At 43.7% G+C, this 19,698-nt stretch overlaps 1 protein-coding gene across 4 annotated transcripts in view; it reads left to right on the top strand.

Moving 5' to 3' along the window:
• PRKCH (protein kinase C eta) overlaps positions 1-19,698 on the top strand; it is a 231,150-nt gene that overhangs the window by 87,968 nt on the left and 123,484 nt on the right. Inside the window, exon 1 of one of the 4 annotated variants that reach the window (XM_028495975.2) lies at positions 2,711-2,753. The exons of the other annotated variants lie outside the window; for them this stretch is intronic. Within the exon in view, the coding sequence (XP_028351776.1) occupies positions 2,714-2,753 (40 nt within the window). The 5' untranslated portion in view covers positions 2,711-2,713. Of the gene's footprint in view, positions 1-2,710; positions 2,754-19,698 lie in introns of those variants that run through there. 4 annotated transcript variants of the gene reach the window in all.

Raw genomic sequence — 19,698 nt, forward strand, 5'->3', positions numbered from 1 at the left:
AGAAAAAAACTGCATAGCAGAGTGTATTACTTTGATGCATAGTCTTTTAAGAGTTGACAGAACTCCAAGTTCATTTTTTTTAAAGAGGCTTTAAAATGCTGTGACGTAAAATGGTCGGGTTATAGTTTTTTCACTTTTAGGAGGAGAAAATGAGACTCAGAGGCAAAGGACCTTGCTAATGTCTACACTCGGTGCTAATGCTGAGACTCAAGTCAGGATTGAACATGGTAAAATCAGGATGGGAATGTTGGCTTTGAGACAGGTTCTAGGCGTTTCCCCTTCTCTTCAAGTAACTGGGGTGAGGAAAAGGCAATTTAAAGTGATTCCAATTACAATAGGAGCCAAGATTTAAAAAATAGTATAAATGTTTTAAAAGATTTGATTGGTGCTCTGTCTTTAAGAATGATGACAAAAATTATGAAAGTTTCTTTCGTCTCTTATTTATCAGTGTTTGGGTTACAATGGCACCTGTATGCTAATTTTTAGAACCAAGAACAGATCAAATAACTCAGCGTGTACTTTTCTGACTGATTTGAAGTCTTGATATCTTTCACTTTATGCTGACTTTCTCAGCGCTATCATGAAGAGGGTTATTTTTGCAAAAATATTTGAAGATGTGATCAAGTTTTCCAAAGGCTGGGCACGGCTCCATCAGTGTTGATCTCTTATTCATTGGTGGTGGACCTGACACCTGGATTTACTTTGTCAGGGCCTTAGCTGTGATTGGAGCAGCTTGTCAATCAATTTCAAGACCTGCATCAGCTACAAGATCTCACTTTGACCCTGCACCTGACTTTAATTGTGTAAGTTGTATTGTGGAGTATAGCTGATACTCAGAAAATGAGAACAGCAGCCATTCACATGGTGAGTAAGAATAGGATAGTTTTAAACAGGTAGGAATGTCAGAGAAGGGACTAGTTTAAAAGTGCTCAGTCTGTTCCTTGATGACTATTTTTATGCTTCGAGCATTTCGTTTACCTATATCAATCTCACTATTATGGGGGATTTTGGAAATGAAAAATCAGATGATGAGTTTGGGTGTCTCAGTGAAATAAATAACTTATTTCTTAGGAAGGGTGTAGTAACTCTTGAGTAAGTCTGTAGTGTTCAGATACCATTGTGTAAAAGGGACTGCATATCTGGGTACCACCATCTCATCGAATGGTTACTTAGAATCCACCCAAAGGGGTACCTAACAATAACTGGAGGGGTCTTTCCGGCAGTGAACTTTAGGAAGGATCCATTGACAAAGACTGAACTTAACTCTCAGAGGGAACCATTGATTTTGTTAAACATATTAATAAGTGACGATTCAGAAGGACTCTGATACCTCCTGCTGGCCCCTCAGGACCCTGTGGGGACACCCAGCCAGGGTGCAGAAGAAACTTTCTGAGTCCTGCTCAAGTGTACCTGTGTCCAGTCACGTCTTGCTCCACGCCTCTGCCTCAGGGGTTGCATGTCCTTAGTAGATACTCTAATTCCTAGGTTCTTGGTCTTGCCTCTGTGAGTGATCCAAGTTCACTCTAAGTCCAGTCTTATGAGCCCTCCTTCTAATATGTAGGATATTGACTATATGCTGGCTGTGTCTGTTTGGTCATCTGTCTCTCCCTCTAACCAGGAACCATGAACTGCGTCCGGCCTGAAATTGGCCCAGAGGTGGGTTTTGTTTTGTTTGTGGCACAATACAGTGCTTTTGAAGTGTTTCAACTTGAACTCTTCAGGCCGGGCAGGGTTCTCCAGCGCTTCCCTGTTCCCCAGCACTGCCCATTGTCTGAATTCCCTCTGACTTCACATCTCCATGGCTCCACCTCTCAGTTTGCAATCCTGAATCTGTTTTTTCTTGGCAGTGTGTAGTAGCCGTGGGGCACTCTTAGTTGTCTTTTACGGGGGAAGGATCACTTCTTTGCTGGAGTCAACTGAAAACACTTTCCTTTCGCTGAAGATCATGAAAGTTCCTCTCTTGCACCATTCAGCATCCCAGCTGACCCCAGTGGCACTCCCACTTCTGGTTTTGGGTCAGGCAGAGTCTCACTGTTCAGGGGAGTTTTGCAGGGAAGGGTAGGGAAAGAAATCTCTCTTCGTTGTTTTTTTGTTTGTTTGTTTTTTAATTCAGGAAATAAGTCAGGCTTTTAGATAATAGGTCACTTTTAGTGATGTCTCCAGCTTCCTGAATGCCCCAAAATGTTCATTTCTGGTGTTAGTGTTAATCCTTTCTTTAACAGAACCTCACAGATACAATCCCCCGGGAACTGCTTTTGGGAATCTCTTACTGTGCTGGAGATGGGGGGTCAGTGGTAGAAGGGCATCAGCTTTCGATCAGATGGGCCTGGCTCTGCTTCCTGTACTTCCCAGCCATGTGTGACCTTGAGCAATAGTTGCCTTATATGAAAAGTACAGGGCTGGTGGTATCTACCCCCAGGATTGTTTGCTGTGAAGGTTATATGAGATTATACACACGCACACACCCACAGAGTGTTGTATTACGGACAAATGCAGATTATGCACCCACCCATTTGGGAAGGAAATCTGTACCCAGTTTATTTCCATGTACTTTGTGATGAATCATCTGAAAGGCACTGGGGAAAATACGATGACATAAGCCTCCTTTCTCAGTCATTGTTTCAAATCCTAGACAGCATTTGAACCTATCATGTATTTCATGTTCTGGAGGGGGTGCAAGGTACATTCCAGTCTGTGTGTCTAAGTGCTTTTGATGGGAGCTGCCATTGATGAAGCTGTGGACGTGAGAGAAGGTACAGGAATAATTCACTCCTTGTGAGGGGGGCACTGCTTTGCCAGTTTCCTGCTTGCTGGGCCCCAAGGAACATAGGTTGCCCCTCTTCCTAAGTCTGCCCACCAAAGCCAATGTTACATCTTTTCCCAAGTCACCCCTTGAGGATCTAGCTAATGCCTGGATTGTTGCTGTTGCTGCATGGTGTCTCCTTGTGAGGGCTGATGGTGTGTGTGTGCGTGTGTGTGTGTGTGTGTGTGTGTAACTGCCATGGTCTCTCCATAGGAATGGTGGTAGGACAGCAGGACAGGCATTAGGGTCTACTCCCCTGTCTAGCATGACCCAAGGGGCAGTGGGTCCAGGAATTGTCCTTTGGGATCATATTGAAAACCAGCTCCCATGGCTGGCTGGTTCCTTTAGTGCAGATATATGGGTGCAATGAGTACCTTCTTCACATAGCTAAATTTTAAGATGAATGAGTTAATGTTTGTAAGACATTTCTAGGTCCCAGAAAGGTGTGTTTTAAAAGCAGATTGCATGTGCTGCTTGCTGTTAGTTTCTTATCCCTAGAGGATTGAATTTTAAGTGACAGGTTGCACATTGTAAATTGTCAGGCAGCATTGGCTCCTGTCCTCTACCTTTTCCCCGTACCTGGATTTTGTTAGGTTTGGTCACCAGCCTGGTGACCTAAGTGCTGTCCCTCAACTCGGAGCAGCCCTAGCTGTTTTATTTTGTTGTTGTTGTTATTTATTCACACATTGCACTTGGTTCACTCCATGTGGATGTTTTCGTAGCCTTTGGTCTTTTCCCAAATATTTACTTTAGTTTATTAAATTAGTTCCTCATTTATCAGTTAAAGTGTGTGTTGACTTTTGTGGTTTTTAATTTTACAGGCTTGGTTGTCTTTGTATTGCCAGATGGTGTCTCTTGTTTGAGTCCATAAGCAGGGTTTGTTTGTGGACTGGCTTGTTTTGTTGAGGGCTTAAGCACTACCCGGTTCCTTCTTAAGTTAAGGATGGTGTTATATTCAAGTGAAAACCCATTTTAAATCCAGTATTTAATTATTAATTAAAATATCTTGTGTATTTTGGAGGCAAAATTACAACTTAGTTGCGCATGAAGGAGGAGCACATGCTAGAAAACTGGGAATCTTTGTGGCGGTTTGGGTTAGCTTCTTTACTCTGCCCCGTGGTGCCTGTAGGGAGGGTAATACGTACCCAAAGGGCCGAAGGTAGGCTCCTGCTCCTAGGAAGGCTGACAGGTATCATCAAGGTATGTTAAGGGCTCTTTTCCTCTAGGGGTCTTGGGGAAGTGCTGCTGCCTGTGAGGGTGAACAGAGTCTAGATCTGGGTGTTTACTTCCTGCTTCTAGCACCATTTCTGGCTCGTGGACTGTGACAGTGGGGGCTGTCGCAGCTAAGTTGCCCCTTCTGCAGTCCCCACTGTATTCTTGGATGCTCCCCCATCCCCTCTCTCAGCTGGAGCCCAGTGGACTTCGTGAGTTGAGGAGATGGGGATTTGAGGGTCCACAAGGACTAAGGCAGCTAGAGATAGGATAGAATACCCGAGAGGAGACAGCTGCCCAGAGAAGGAACCCCAGAAATATGCAAAGTGACCCCTTTAGTACTGAGCACTAAACAGTATAAGGAAATACCTGAGGCAAGGGAAAGTGTCATCCAAAAGGATTAGAGGGAACTGTGCCTGGTACTAACAAAGGGCCAGGAATAGTGGCTCTTCCGACCAGCTGGACTGGAATATCTCAAGATTCATGGAGCATTGACTTGAGTATACAGAAGGGCGTTGCCTCCATAGTGAGGAATAACTAGCCCTAGATTTAGCACTGTTCTGGCCCACCTAAAAAATCTAAAAATCAAAATCTGATAGGATCAAACTATTTCCACGTAACTTAACTGTGTCCCCAAACAAAGCTCAAGAATATTTATGGGAAGACGAAACTATTCAGTACTCAACAGGTAAAATTCACAATGTTTGGCATCCTATCAAAAATCACCAGACATTCAAAGAAGCAAGAAAATATGACCTGTAATGGAAAATCAATTAATCAGTTGAAACTGGTCCAGAATTAACACAGATGTTAGGATTAGCAGACCAGATATTAAAACAGTTATGCTAACTATTCCATATGTTCAAAAAAGTTAAATACAGAGAAGGAAGATTAACCCCCCCACACACACAAATCGTATCTCAAACATGTTGTGCCTACAATGAAGCCTTATGTAATTTAATCCTTAACGTTACTTCCACCAAATCCACATGACCCAAACCTGGGCCCTACTGATTTGTCTGGTCCCTAAGCCCATCCTGGTCCACTCAGTGTTCTCTTGAGCCCAGACGCTGGGGTCACCACTGCAATGCTAACTCAGTGATGCCAGGAGTCTGCTGCACCTTTAACCTTCCTTCATGCCTGCTGTGCCAGTGCCAGACGTGAGCAATCATTCTGCAGTGCTGCTCCTGGGACAAAGAATGCATCTGAATTCCTGGTGTAGCACCCAGGCACTCAGCAAAAATCCAAGTGTGCTTCTTGGTTTTTTCAGCAATTCCGAAACCTTTACACTTGCAAGCTTTTTTTTTTTTTTCTTCCCTTTCACACAAATTCTGTTTCTAATACTCTGCTAAAAAAAAATCCTGCAATAACTTCCATCTTTATGTGCTCACTGTCCCTCAGTGTGGCCATCTCCTTTCTTCCTTTCTGCCGGTTGCCAGGGAAACCACTCTTCTCACAGAGGCTACACCCTTTTCCTGGGAAGATTCATCCTCTCTGGCCTGTTTCACATATTCTTGCTTTTGCTCACTTATCTGGTCTGACTACACTTTGTGCTTTTGGTTGCTTCTCCTTTGGTCATGCTGATGGAAAAAAAAATTCTTCACCTGACCCTCAGCTACCATCCTATTTCTTTCCCCCTGTTATAGCCAACTATCTTGACAAATATTCTGTATCCGCTCCTGACCACCTGCTTTCACCCCAGTCTCTGATTCTCTCTTGTTCAGACACCTCCTGATTACAAAATGTACCAGCCTTTCTCAGCAATCTTCCGCTCTGACCTTGCTGTTATATTTGGTTCTGTTTCCTGTTCTTCTTTTGGGAGCCTCAAATCACCACTACAAATCTGCCCTCTGTTCTGAGTGGTGATCCTCAGCACCTTCATCTCCTTCTCCCTTTCCCTTCAATGATAACCTTCATCCTTCGTCCTCTTCAAGACCCCCATTTACCCTGTGCCTTCATTCAAAGCAGGTGACCTTGCTTCCTAAGTGGTTAAGAAAATTGCAGCAGCTGTGACCTCCCTCAGTTACATCCTGCTCATGACTTTATCTGCATGCCCACCGTCTTTGTTCCTTAGCCTCTGTCCCAGAGGACAGTTGTGCTTGTTTTTGCCAAAGACCTGAGCTTCCTCAAGCATTTTGCTTCCCTACCTCTAATTCTTCACTTCCCTCTCTCTTGGTTTCTTTCCTCAATCTGTAAACATGGCCAAGCCTTCTCATCCTAAAAATCCAGCACCTCCTTGGGTCCTTTCCAGTTTGTTTCTTCTATTTCATCCAGATGTCTTCAGAGTATAGCCTGTGTACACTCTCTCCTCTTCTTTGCCTTCTGTTTTCTCCCTCAGCCACTACTGTAGCTCACTGGCTTCCTTCCTTCCTTCCTTCCTTCCTTTCTTCCTTCCTTCCTTCATTCATTTATTTATTTATTTTGTGGTACGCGGGCCTCTCACTGTTGTGGCCTCTCCCGTTGCGGAGCACAGGCTCCGGACGCACAGGCTCAGTGGCCATGGCTCACGGGCCTAGCCGCTCCCCGGCATGTGGGATCTTCCCGGACCGGGGCACGAACCCGCGTCCCCTGCATCGGCAGGCGGATTCTCCATCACTGCGCCACCAGGGAAGCCCTGGCTTCCTTCATTATCATTCTGCTCAAGGAGCCCTTGATGAGGTCACCAGGGGCATCTGTATTGCCAAATCCAGCGGCAGTTCTCAGTCCTCATCTTACTGGACATCTCTGTGGCCTTTGACAATGCCCATCACTCCCTCCACCTCAGGGCCCTCCACTTTTTGACTTCCATGACTCTGAAGTCGGCTGACAGCCTCCCTGACTCTTCCTTCTCTGTATCTTTGGACTTCTTTCCATCCCCCTTCCGTTTGCTTCTCCGGGCATCAGTGTTCAGCACACTGCTGTCCTCACTCACATCCCTGGGGAATCTGTTTTAGTCTGGGGATTTCACTCTGCCTGTTGCTCTCCACCCTGACATCTATGTCTGCAGTCCAGCCCTCTCACCTGAGTGTCCGCTTCCCATATCCAGTCACATGCTGGGCACTCCTACCTCGGTGTTCATTCATTCTTTCAGTTAGCAAACATGCATCTTCTATCCCCATGTTCCATTGAATATGAAATGTTAGCTATGGTGGAAGAAAGCATCCCGCCTCTGCTAGGTGTCTGATCCTGTTCCCATCTCTTTTCTTTCCTCTTCCTTCATGGGCTTCCATTCCTCCTCCTATATCTTAAAAGTGAGCACCTATAAGATCCCTACAGGGTCTTTCGTCTTCAGGGAGACTGTCAATTATTACCTGCAGCCTCAGTTCTTCCCATGAGTCTTAGTTCAGTGATATCTTTCAAACACCTTAGACTCAGACCCGAGTCATCATTCTCCTCCCTTCTCAATCCCCTCTGCCTACTCCATTTCTGTCCTTGCTACTTCTCTTCTCCTAGGCACCCAAGCTCGAACCGACATATTTCCCCCACCTATGCATTTTGTCTCTCCGACTAAAAACAAAAGCAGTGTGCAGTTCTTGCTCTGTTGTGTACCTCAGTCTGTGCGCCCCGCCCCCGACATCTGTGAGGGTATGAAGTGAGGCAGAGAGAAGCGGCTCCTACCATTTCCCGTTCTAACAAGCATCTGCAGAGCCCCCATCCCCTTCCAGCTGTGACATTAAGTAATCATAGTAGAAGTGATGTTTTTGGAAGAGGTTTCATCCAGACTTCCATTTCCAACCAGAAGGAAAGCTAGGGAAGAAGATTAGCCATTGAAAGATGAGGATGTAGAATCAGCTTATTGAGGATTCTTAATGGGGATGTTTGCAGGAATTATTTTAACAACACTTACTTTAGGCTGTGCTATGTGCAGTCTTCTTTCCCTTTAGGTAGTGGATTCCTTAACACCATATGGGGCCACTTCCGTCACTTTCCTGTTACCTTCAGATTTTTTTCTTCTCTTTGCCTCACTTTATACCCTCACAGATGTTGGGGGCGGGGCATGCAGACAGAGCTTTATTGAGGTACAGTTGCCTAATAAAATTACAAGATGTTTAAAGTATACGTCATAGTGATCTGAGATACATATACATCATGAAGGGATTTGCACCATCCAGTTAATTAACATCCATCTCTACCTTCAGTTTTTAAAGTTATTTTTAATTGTAGTAAAATACGTTTAACATAAAAATTTACCATCTTAACTGTTGTAACTGTACAGTTCAGTGGTATTTATTACATTTGCCTGCACAACCATCACCACTGTCCATCTCTAGAACGTTTTTCGAAACTGAACAGAACACTTGTGAAACTAAAACTCTACCCATTAAGTAATAAATCCCATTCCCCCTCTCCCCAGCCCCTGGCAACCATCATTCTTTCTGTCTCTATGAATTTGACCACTCTGGGTATCTTTTATGAGTGGAATCCTACAGTATTTGTCCTCTTGTGACTGATTTATTTCACTTAGTGTAATGTCCTCGAGATTCATCCATGTTGTAGCGTGTATCACAATTCCCTTCCTTTTTAAGGCTGCATGATATTCCATTGTATGTAAATGCCACATTTTGTTTATCCATTCATCTGTCAATGGACTCTTGGATTGTTCACCTTCAGTTTTAAAACAGTCTCACATTAATATTTTAGACTGAATCCTGTTCATTTTAAAAGCTCCAATCTCACAGTCAGTTGAGGCTCTTTGACTCACCTCCCACAACTGTGACCCGGCTGCTTGGAGTGAAGAGGAGGGTGAAATCTCTTTTTCTTTTGAGGTATAACTGATATATAACATTACATTAGTTTCAGGTGTACAATGTAATGATTTGATACTTGTATATATTGTGAAATGATCACCACAGTAAGTCTAGTTAACATCCATCACCATGCACAGTTACAAAAAATTATTTCTTTCTTGTGATGAACTTTTAAGGTCTACTCTCTTAGCAACTTTTCAATATGCAATACAGTATTACTAACTGTCATCACTATGTTGCACATTATATCCCCATGACTTGTTTGTTTTATAACTGGAAGTTTATACCTTTTGGGAGGAGGGTGCAGTCTTGTCCTGAGATCCAACATCCCCTTCTGTCCTTCCTCTCTCCCCTTCTTCTCCTCTCTTCCTCCCCTCCTCTCCCCCAAGAGTGATTGTCTTGGAACCAGGCTCCCTTCCTCTGCTTCAGGCTGGGGAGGGAATAGACTGTCACCCCCTCTAATGCTGAAGTCCCCTTCCTTTCCCAGACTGGTTCTGACTTTGAGAGAGTGTGCAGACCTGGTGAATGGGGTTACTGGTTCTGTCTCTAGGAAGCCCTGCTGTGGGGGACGCTCTCAGAACTTAGATTTGGGGTACCGTGTAGCACGTTTTGTCCTCAGTGAAAATTCTAGGACAACAGGAAAAGTCCCACCCAACATCCTGCTACACTTAAAAAATTAAAAGGGACCTAGTTCTAGATGACTGTATGATCACTGACTGCAACTTCAGTCTCTCCAGAGGTGAGACCTTTTCCTTAAGGTGAACTTCTTTGAAAGGGCTTCCTCCCACTGTCTGCATCCCAGATTGCTTTACCAAATAGAATCCCTGCTAGTGTCTCCTTTTTTGGTAACCTTCCCTTATCTACCATCAGAACCTTATTTGTAGGGCTGTTCGTGCAGTGTAGCAGCTTTAAATGGGCTGGCTTAGTGGTTTCTAACCCTGTTGGTTAGCAAGGCCTTTGCTAAATTTCCCAGCTCCTCACATAAGTGTAGCTAGTTAGACTCTGTGTCTTTTGGGGCCGATAATGTATTTAATGGCAAAATTAAATTCCGTAAAGTCGCTAATTGGATTTTGTTTCATTTACAAAAGTATGTAAACACTAGTTGTATATGTGTTAGACATGTTTTGTGGTCTGAGACAGTGTTTGGTGCATTGTGGGTTCATCTTCCTTTATAAGGAGCCCACCCCAGCCCTTCTGGACCCACAGCTTAGGAATGGTCCCAGTAGCCAGTTTTCTTTAAAAAAAAAAAAAAAAAAAAATAAGAAAGAAAGAAAAGAAAACAGCCTATAGAGTGATTGAATCTTTATCTTACAAAACTTGAGAGTCTAAAATGAAAGCCTCTAGGTTGAAAGTATGTTCGTGTGTGCAGCTGGTTTGGGTGGGAGGGCTTTTTCGTGGATGCTTCTAAGAGCTGATGAGGAAGCCACACCGGGGTTGCTTCTCTGCTGGGAGGGCAGAGGCAAGGTCATCTGACCCGCTGATTACACTTGAAAAGGGAGAGTGTGTCTTTTGCCACCTCAAAGGGCAGCTGTTTATTGAATTTATCCACCCTACAATTGTTTTCCATATGGAATGGTTCCTGGAGAAAGATCTAACATCTGCACAGGTCTATCCTGTTCCTTGGCTGTGTTTACCAAAGTGAGTTCTGCTCTTACGTTTACTCTGCAAACCGCACGTACGGCGTGAGGGTGGGTTTGGCCTGCCGGCCCAGTTTGGGGAGGTCATACTTTGAAGCATGTTGCACGTTTGACAGGTCAAGCTCCTTCAGTCATTCATTAAATATTAAGTTGGTCCCGGGCCAGGAACTAACCTGTGTCCTAGTGACAAAAAGGGGAATGTGACAGCATCCCTGCTTTCAAAAAGCTTACAGTCTGGAGAGGAATAAACACAGCGTGACACATCATGGTTGATGCACAAGGGGCCAGGGTGCCTCCTGGAAGAAGGCCTGATGGCTTCAGGAGAGAGGGTGGGGACAGAAGGTGAAGCTGGGCTCAGAAAGAGAGCGATGTGTGATGGGTTGTGTGGATTCTGTCTTTGTATCTTGTAATCTTAGGATTAGCCTAAGCCAGGGGTGTCGGTTTCATGTACTGAGAGATGTCTCAGAGACCCTCAGAGTAGCCGGAAGCCGTTGTGACAGGTTGGGCAACTGTACTTATTCCTCTGACCCCAGAATCAGAATTATCCCTTTGCTTGGCATCAAAAGATGCCACTTAGTCCCTGGGTTTTGCATTGGAATTAGTAAATAGGGAATTCACTGGCAGAGATTGAAAACCTCTTGAAGGCTGTCTCACAAGAACAAGGACGTTAACCATGAAGCACGGGCCATTTTCCATCCTGAGAATTAAGCTCTGCCACTTCCTAAATTCCCATCGTGGTTTCAAATGAAGAGGCCATTGTTCATTTTCCTTCCTAAAAGAAGCAATATATTTAACTTCTGGCTTTCTGCCTGACTGATGGAGGGTTGATCTCTATGAAGCCAACACCCGTGGCTTCCCAGCAGGACAAACCCTCAGCCTTCATCTGATCTTCCCCTCTCTGGTTGAAGTTATTTAGATTCTCAACTGGCTCGGTAGGAGTCTTGTGTTAAGTCTTAGTAGGTGGCTACCTGGCCCTGATTCCCACCCTGTGTTTAAAGATTAAAAAGACAAGGTTTTAGGTCTTTTAGCAGCTAGAGATTCTCCAAAAGACCTATTATGGGAATTTAAAAGCAAATGTCTGATGGGAAAATCTGTACTATCTTAGGACTTTGAAGCCCAGTACAAAAGAGTCTTTATAGTTGTTGAATAGTTCGGGTCCAGGCAGGTGTCCAAGAGCAGAAGTTTTCAAACTTATTTTTAAGCAACAAAATACTTTTTCCCCCCCAGATGAAATCTACAGAATCCAAATACTATAAGGTTTCTCAACCTTGACATGATTGGCATTTTGGGTGGGATAATTCTTTGTCATGGGGGCTGTTCTGTGCCTTATAGGAAGTTTAGCAGCACCCCTGGCCTGTACACTCCAGATGCCAGTAGCAACCCTACCCTCGCTCCAGTTGTGATAGCCAAAAATATCTCCAGACATTGCTAAATGTCCCCAGGGGGCAAAATCATACCCAGTTGAGAACCAATGCACTACAGTATATAAAACCGATTTTTTTTTTTTTTTTTTTTTAAAGAAGGAACCGATGCTTTGGAAGGGGGATTAAACTCCTTCTGAACTCTACCCAGGGTTCCTGACCCTTGCTGGTGGTATTTGAGGAACTGGTGTGGGGCTCTGAGGTACACAGGTGCACAATCCCAGAGGGATAGGTTGTCATTTTCAAGATCTGGAACATGGGGAACGGGTTAAAATAAAAAAATCTAAAATTAGACAGACGTACAAGTATTTTGAATGTGCACTGAACAGTTACATGTGTATGAAGGTATACTTTGTAGGTGTACTTGGCTCTGTAGAGTAAGGAAAGAGAGACGGTTGGATGATAGCCACCTAACTGCGTATGCACTGGGCTTTGGCTACCACATTTTGTCCTCTTTTACTAGGGATGCCAGCTGGGGGCATGTGGCTCTCAGCCCCGTGCCAGAGCCCACCCTTGCTGTGTGACCCCCAGCTTCCGTGAGACTCAGCAGAACCAGCTCTCCTCAGGGTGGCTCTGCTCAGGGTAGGATCGATGTGCAGGCTAGTATCTGCAGCCTCTTTCAGTCACATGCTAACTGGATCCCAGTTTGGATAGTTGTTTTGAAATCATTGGATGGGTTTTCGTACTTCTGTGCTTCGTACTTAGGGAGTCGCACGTGCTTTTGTACGTATGAGTGATTTTCAGGGAGCCCAGCACTGCCTCCTGTCCCCTGCCACTCTGAGCGCCAGGTGGGGTGGGAGGAGGACTCTGGGAGTCTGGCACGTGCTTTTCCCACATTTTCCTCCCTGACCCAGCTGGGGAAAGTGTGTGGAAGCCCATCCCAGAGGCAGACTCTGTAGCCCAGGTACGTGGGTGTCAGTATAAAAAACAATACCGCTGAGACATTCTCACCAGTAGGCAGACACATGGGCTCAGGGAGGGAGGGGGTTGTCTGCCTAGAGGGCTCAGCTTCAGTCCGTCTGTCCAGCAAACTCCTCCTAACCCCATGCCACAGCTGGAGTCCAGCATTAGATCACTGGAGAGCCTGTGCCTTGCTTGAGGGCTCACCCTTCGTCCCAGCCATCTGTTGGGCTGCTGTTGAAGGTCTTTGGCCCTTAAAGCAAAGTTCTGTTTTCCTCGAAGATGGCATGACCCCTACAGTGAGCTATGGGGACAAAGGAATGAATAAAACTTATGTTACCTATATGTCCATCTGTGGGTCTCTAACCCTTCGAAGAAATCCATTCCCAGAAATCCTGCAGGAGTCTGGCAGCAGTTTGCTTAGAATTCCTGGATGAGGCTGTTAAGAGCCGGTTGTAATGCTTCTCCGTCACCCCGCTCTCTCCCACTGCTGCCACCGTGGGCTGGAGGAGAGAAGCTCAGGGGGGCGCCTTGGGTTGGAATTGGGTAAGGGATCTGAGACCCCCCAGCTCCAGAATATCTAGAAAAAAGGTTTCTACCTCTTGCTTAAAAGGTTTCTACTCCTTGTGTGAAATCCATTTTATTTACTTAAATCTTTGGTGTGGATTATTGCTGTAAGTACACAAACCATTGAGCTAAATTAAAAACAGAGGCTCAGCAAAGGTTACCACTGATATATGAGTATATAGTAGATGTTATCTAGTGGCTGGTTTGATGGATGACCCAGGTATATAACTGGTTTGTTTTGAAAGGGGAATAGAGTTCCCAGGACTCCTCCTGGAAGTGCTCTAACAAGTGGCTGCATTTTCTGACCTCTGTACTTTTGTCATCTTTTATCATTTAATTATGCAACCAGTTTTAGGTGCTGCTGAGATATGAAAACTAAACATATAGGATTGAATGGGTTTCAGAGCTAGGAGTTGCAGAAAATATTCTTACACTTATACATAACTTTATAATGTATACATTGTTCTTATATGTATTTTCCTCTTTAATCATCACAGATCAGCCCTTGTGACCTTGGTTCTCCCTTGGCCTTATCTTGAGAGAATTTCAGGAATCTGATAACACTGAAACCTCTCGTGCCTTCCTATGATCTGTGCAGGCTCAAGCTCCTCCTTCCTGCCCAGGTCTGGTATTCTTCTTCCTTCTAAACCTCATCTCCTCCTAGGCCTTCATACTCACTGTAGTTCCAGCTATAGTATACTACTTGTGGGTACCTGAATGTGGCAGGCTCTTTTATACTTCTGTTTACTTATTCATTCATTCATTTCTTCCTCCATCCACTCACCCACCCATTTATTCATTCATGGCTATTGATATGCGAACACTAGGGATACGTCTCCCTACCCCCACAGACCCCTAGTTCACAGTCTGAACAGGTAAATGTGAGTCTGTGTGATAAGAGCTTTGGTGTTGGGGCTGGAAACACTACAAGGAGGACAGTCAAACCCTGACTTGAATAAGGGTCAACGAGGCAAGTCCTTAAGAAAGTTGTTTTACTGGGAGGTAGGGTGGGAGAGTAAGGACAGGAGAGAGGAGGGCAGAGATGAGGGCTAGCCTGGAGCCCAGGGCCAGGCAGGGATGGATGAATGTCAAGGGTTTAGTTACAGGCAGATAAACCAGCACGGGCCCACTGCTTTGAGGACTTTGCCCTGAGGCCTGAAGGAAGCCACTGAAGGGTTTTTCAGTAGGAGCTGGCTGGGTGGGAATGGCTGAGAAAGACTTTCTTGGGTATTTTCTGTTCCTCTGTTTCTGCCCCTGATCCAGCGCTGCTCGGGCTTTGGATTCAGTGGGGTCAACACCTCTCCTGCGTTGCTTCAGATTCCCGGGCTCTCTCCAGGCTCCCTCCTCTGTCTCATAGCACCCTGGACACGCAGCCTAGAAATAAGGCAACAATTGCTTTTGTATTTTAACTCTCTATTGATTTGTGGGTCCTTCCTGCTAGACCACTGGTTCTCTGAGTTTAAAGTACAGATTCTTGGTTCCTACCCCAGATATTCTGATTTAGTTTGGAATAGAGTCTGGGAATCTCCACTTATGAATAAGCAGAAATATTCTAGCAGAGTGTGAGTTTAATGAGGCCCTATGTCTTACACGTGTGTGTACACGCTGTACACACACACACTGACACCCACACACTTTGTCTTAATCATACTGGATTGGCCAAAAAGTTCATTCGGGTTTTTCCATAGCGTCTAACATTGGAAAAGCCAGAATGAAGTTTTTGGCCAACCCACTACTTAAAGCCATATTTAACAGAGTGCCTGGTACATAGTTGCTATGCTACATATGTTTGGTCTAATGGAAGGAGTTGCCCAAATTTATATATATAAGTCGCGTGGGAGCCTAAATTAAAGCTCACGGATGACTGTGAGGCTAGGCTCTTTTACAGATCACTATATCATAGCTGCCACATTGTGATGACCTCGGAGAAGCAGGCGGTCCCATTGAACCACAGAATCCTAGAGACCCAGAAATGGGAACAAGGGATCTTTAACTTGCATTTCATGATTTTCAGTTGTGTGTTAGTATAATCTGCAAGGATTCCAATAATGGGTGTTAGAACCTCATTATGACGGATCCTGTGAGGATACAAAACCTAGCTCTGGCCTCCAAGAAATCTTTGGTCTACTTGAGGTAAAAGGGAAAAATGCACAGGCAATTGAATGACTTTGTGAGATGATGAAGGCCAGGTGGGGTGCTGTGCATGGAAGAGCATCAGAGCCATGCGGTGATAATGAGGGAGAGGAGAGCGCAGGTAGCTAGAGGGGTCTCCAGACACCTTGGGATGAGGAAGCACTTGGATGAGGATTGGCTTTGGGAAAGTGAACAGCCAGTCGTGCTGAGGAGAATGACCTGGGCAGAGTCTGGCTGGAGGAAGGGCTCTGAGTGGCAAGGACGCCAGTTTGGAGCAGATTTGTGCAGAGGGGCCACGGGTGTTACTCTGGAAAGGGATATTGGTGCAGCCTTGGATGGGCCTTAAAGGAAAGGCTGGGGATCTGGGTACTTTGCAGTTTCAGGCAAATTCAGCTGTTTAAAGATCCGTTTTCCTTGTCTCCAACTCTGTTCACCTTAACAAAGTCATGCATTTCGGAATCTAAGAGAACAACCATATACTTCTTTTTTTGGAGAGCCGTGGCCACACTTGAGTTCCAGGTGAGTGGAAAGCAGACCAGGATGCATCCAGGAACAGTTTTGTCTGGCTTTCCCTAGGGAGGAGTGTTCTCATGAACCCGCCTGTTCCTTGTGCCGGTGCCCTGCTCACACCACCAAGCTGTCACGTTCTCTATGGTGCCATGCGTTTGCCAGTGCCTTCAATGAAAACACTTAAAAAATCAGAACTATGACTTCCTTAGTCATTAATGCAAAACACAGTGCCAAAGCCTCCAGACACGTGATCTAGAATAAAGCTTTCAGTTCACACTGACCCTGTCATTGCTGAAGCCAGATTCTTCACTCTTTCACAAGTCTGGGCAGACAGCCTCACTGAGAATGTTTTCATCAGAGGTGTCACTTCTTAATAACCCTTTGATCCAGGATAACTTCTTCATAGTCTTAGATGGTAGTTTTGCCCCAAGGAAGTATAATAGGACTCCCATGAAGACTCTTGTTTTCTTTAGAGTTTGCCACAAATACTGGCAGAAGAAAGTCTTCTATTGTTACAATTATTTATACAGTTTTAAGTGAAAGGCTGTAGCTTATTTTAAAATGTTTCTGTTTTGAGTCTTTTATCTACAATTAGAGAGTGAAGCTGGAGTACCCTGTCCTTGTGTTCACAGAGGAATTTTCTCACACAACTACAAGAAAATGCGGAAAGTTTTGTTTGAGGAAATTCTACTTTTTCATCTCTCATGAGTTATTGATTCAGGAACGCAGTTTACAAAGTGGATTAGAGTTAGTTTGTAATGGGGAAATGTATGTGCTCACAAAAGCAGCAACATGGCTCTCCTCTCGAAATCCCCACCTTGTTACCAGTCAACACCAGATGCTGAGAATTACTGGGCTTTTACCTGACACTTAAACACCAAAAATGTTTTGTTTATGTTAGTGGGGACTCTTATTTTGGGAAAGTGAAAAATTCTGTGTCTGTCAATCACAGAAAATATTCCCCATTGGTTTGCTTCTGAGATTCAATCATTGCCTAAAAATTAAAAAAAAAATGTTTTTACTAGGTAGACTTTTCTCTAATTGTCTCTTTAAAATACCCCTTTTGGGACTTCCCTGGTGGTGCAGTGGTTCAGAATCCACCTGCCAATGCAGGGGACACGCGTTCAATCCCTGGTCCAGGAAGATCCCACATGCCGTGGAGCAGCTAAGCCCGTGAACCACAACTACTGAGCCCAAGAGCCACAACTACTGAAGCCCGCGTGCCTAGAGTCTGTGCTCTGCAACAAGAGAAGCCACCGCAATGAGAAGTGAGCTCCTCAATGAAGAGTAGCCCCCGCTCGCTGCAGCTAGAGAAAGCCCACGTGCAGCAACGAAGACCCAACAGAGCCAAAAATTAAAAAAATAAAATACCCCTTTTTTGGAGGAGAGGGGATGAGGTGGCTCAAACTTTGAGTAACGATAGTTTTTCCTTTTTTGCATAGATGGTTTAAAGAATTTTGTATGCCATTGCTCCCATCCCACCCTTATCCCCTGTTCCACATTCATGGCCAAAGGTTTAAAAAAAGTTCTTCAAGGAAGCAAAATTAAAGCAAGAGGGACTTATCTCTTAAGTGTTATAGAGCACTCCTACAGTTTTACATTGAGTTTCCAGTTGATCTGGAGAGTAGAGGGAAACATGAAAAGTTTCATTCCTTACAGATCAGGTGAAACCGGTTCCTATCTTCTCATTAAATACAAGTAAGAAACAGAAAAAGTAGACTCTTTTTAGGCCTCTTTCATCAGAATTACTGTGTCACATTAAGGAATCAATTTGTAAGCTTTGGGCAAGAGCTCAAGTAGAACTGAGTGAACACTGTGTTTCTCAAGGGCAAATGGTAGAGGTTTATAAATGCTTTGCAGTTAGAGGGCATGCTCTCATCCACTGTTTTTGATCTTTGTGATCGAAGATGGATATGAGGAATTAAAAAAAAATAAGTCTGTACAATAGCTCGGGATGCTGCTTCCACATAAAGAAGGTGAGCAGTCACACCCATTGCTGATGCTTTCAGAGCCTTGGGCAGTCTTGGAATATGTGTTCTTTGGACTCTGCTGAAGTTGCCTAGTTGCAGTGGCAGCTGCTAAAATCAAATGTACTTCAGTTAGTAAAGAACTTGACAAAGATATTAACAAGACTCATTTCAATGAGGCCAGAAAAAAAAAATCTGTGTGTGTATGCTAGGAATTGTAAATGGTGATGAAGCAGAATCGATATAATTGAGATTATTTTACTAGAATTCAAAAATATTAAAACTTAACTGGATTAATTTACTCAGCTAGAGATGGTATAAAAAACTTGGCAAAAGTGATTTTTTACTTTACTTGCTGGTCAGGATAATACTATATACGTGGAATTTTAAAACATAAGTCTAGATTTCCTCTCCTCCCCACCAATATGTATGTATAAAAAAGTAAACATGAGCCCTAACCTTTCTGAAGCCTTCTTTGCCTTCAATCCGGACACAATCTTGGGCAGAGAGTTCTCAGGTGAATTCCATGCAATTGAATTTTCTCAACAGGAAAAACAGTTGCTAACTTCTCCCCAAAAGTAAACAGCTGTATCAGAAAGCCATAGTACAAATGGAAGACAAACAACTCAATTTTTAAGAAATAGGTGAAAGATTTGGACAGACATTTTCCCAAAAGAAGAAATATGGATGGCCAATAAGCACATGAAAACATGCTCAACGTTTTGAGGCAGTAAGGAAATGCAAATTAAAGCCACAATAAGATACCACTAGAATGACTAAAATGTAAAACACCAACCACACTAAATGGTTAAGACCGTGGAGCACTAGAACTTTTCAAATGATTGGTGGGAGTGCAGAATGGTACAACCACTTTGAAAAATGGGCAGGCACTGTCTTTCAGAACTAAACATATATCTACTCTATGACCCAGCAATTCTTATCTTAGGTATTTATCCAAGAGAAATGAAAGTATATCTCCATGAATGGAAAGAAGATGCCAACTATAGTATGATTTTGAACAACTGAAGGAATGAAAGAATCAAGAATATATTTGAGCTTGACATTTGGCGTGTTTTCTTTCCTCTATTAGAGGGTCTCAGAGTGGACACCTAGAGAAGGGAATGTAACCCTATTGTACTACTCAGCTCCTCGGTAAGCAATAAGTATATAATGAGTTAATGCTGCTTAATACTTTCTTGTAAATCTGTGCTATTAGATATATAAAATAAAATTTTATATCCTCCTGGTGAAACAAACCTTTTATCACTATATGGTCACTTCTCTAATACAAAGGCTTCCCACAGAGAAGCACGACAGATACTATTTCTCTTACCATGCATTTAATATGATATTAATGTGGCTACTCTGTTTCTTCTGGTTAGTATTTGCCTTGTATCTTCTTTGATTCTTTTACTTTCTTTTTTTTTTTTCTATCCATGTTTTAGGTTTGTGTCTTATAAACCACGAGTAGTTAAATTTCTCTCTTTTTTTTTTTTTTAAGTTGATAGAGGTTCTTCCCACCACCATCTCCACCAAGTCCATTTTCCCTGCTCTTATGGTTTGGAAGATATAACCTCTTTTTTTTTTAACTGGCTATACTTGGAATTTTAATACATCTATGTAACAAAATCTAAAGTTGGCCACTACCTTAACCTTCTACTGAGCAAATAAGGATGTTTCAATGCTTCAACTCCAGTCCCCTTACCCATGGCTGATGTGTAATTAATTGGTTGCTATTTTTAGATGTCTTTTTACTTTTCTTTTGAAGCTCTATTACCTAGACATTACTTGCTTATTCCATCATTGTTTATACTCACCTAA

The sequence above is a fragment of the Physeter macrocephalus genome, chromosome 11 (assembly GCF_002837175.3).
Source record: "Physeter macrocephalus isolate SW-GA chromosome 11, ASM283717v5, whole genome shotgun sequence".
Lineage (NCBI taxonomy): Eukaryota > Metazoa > Chordata > Mammalia > Artiodactyla > Physeteridae > Physeter > Physeter macrocephalus.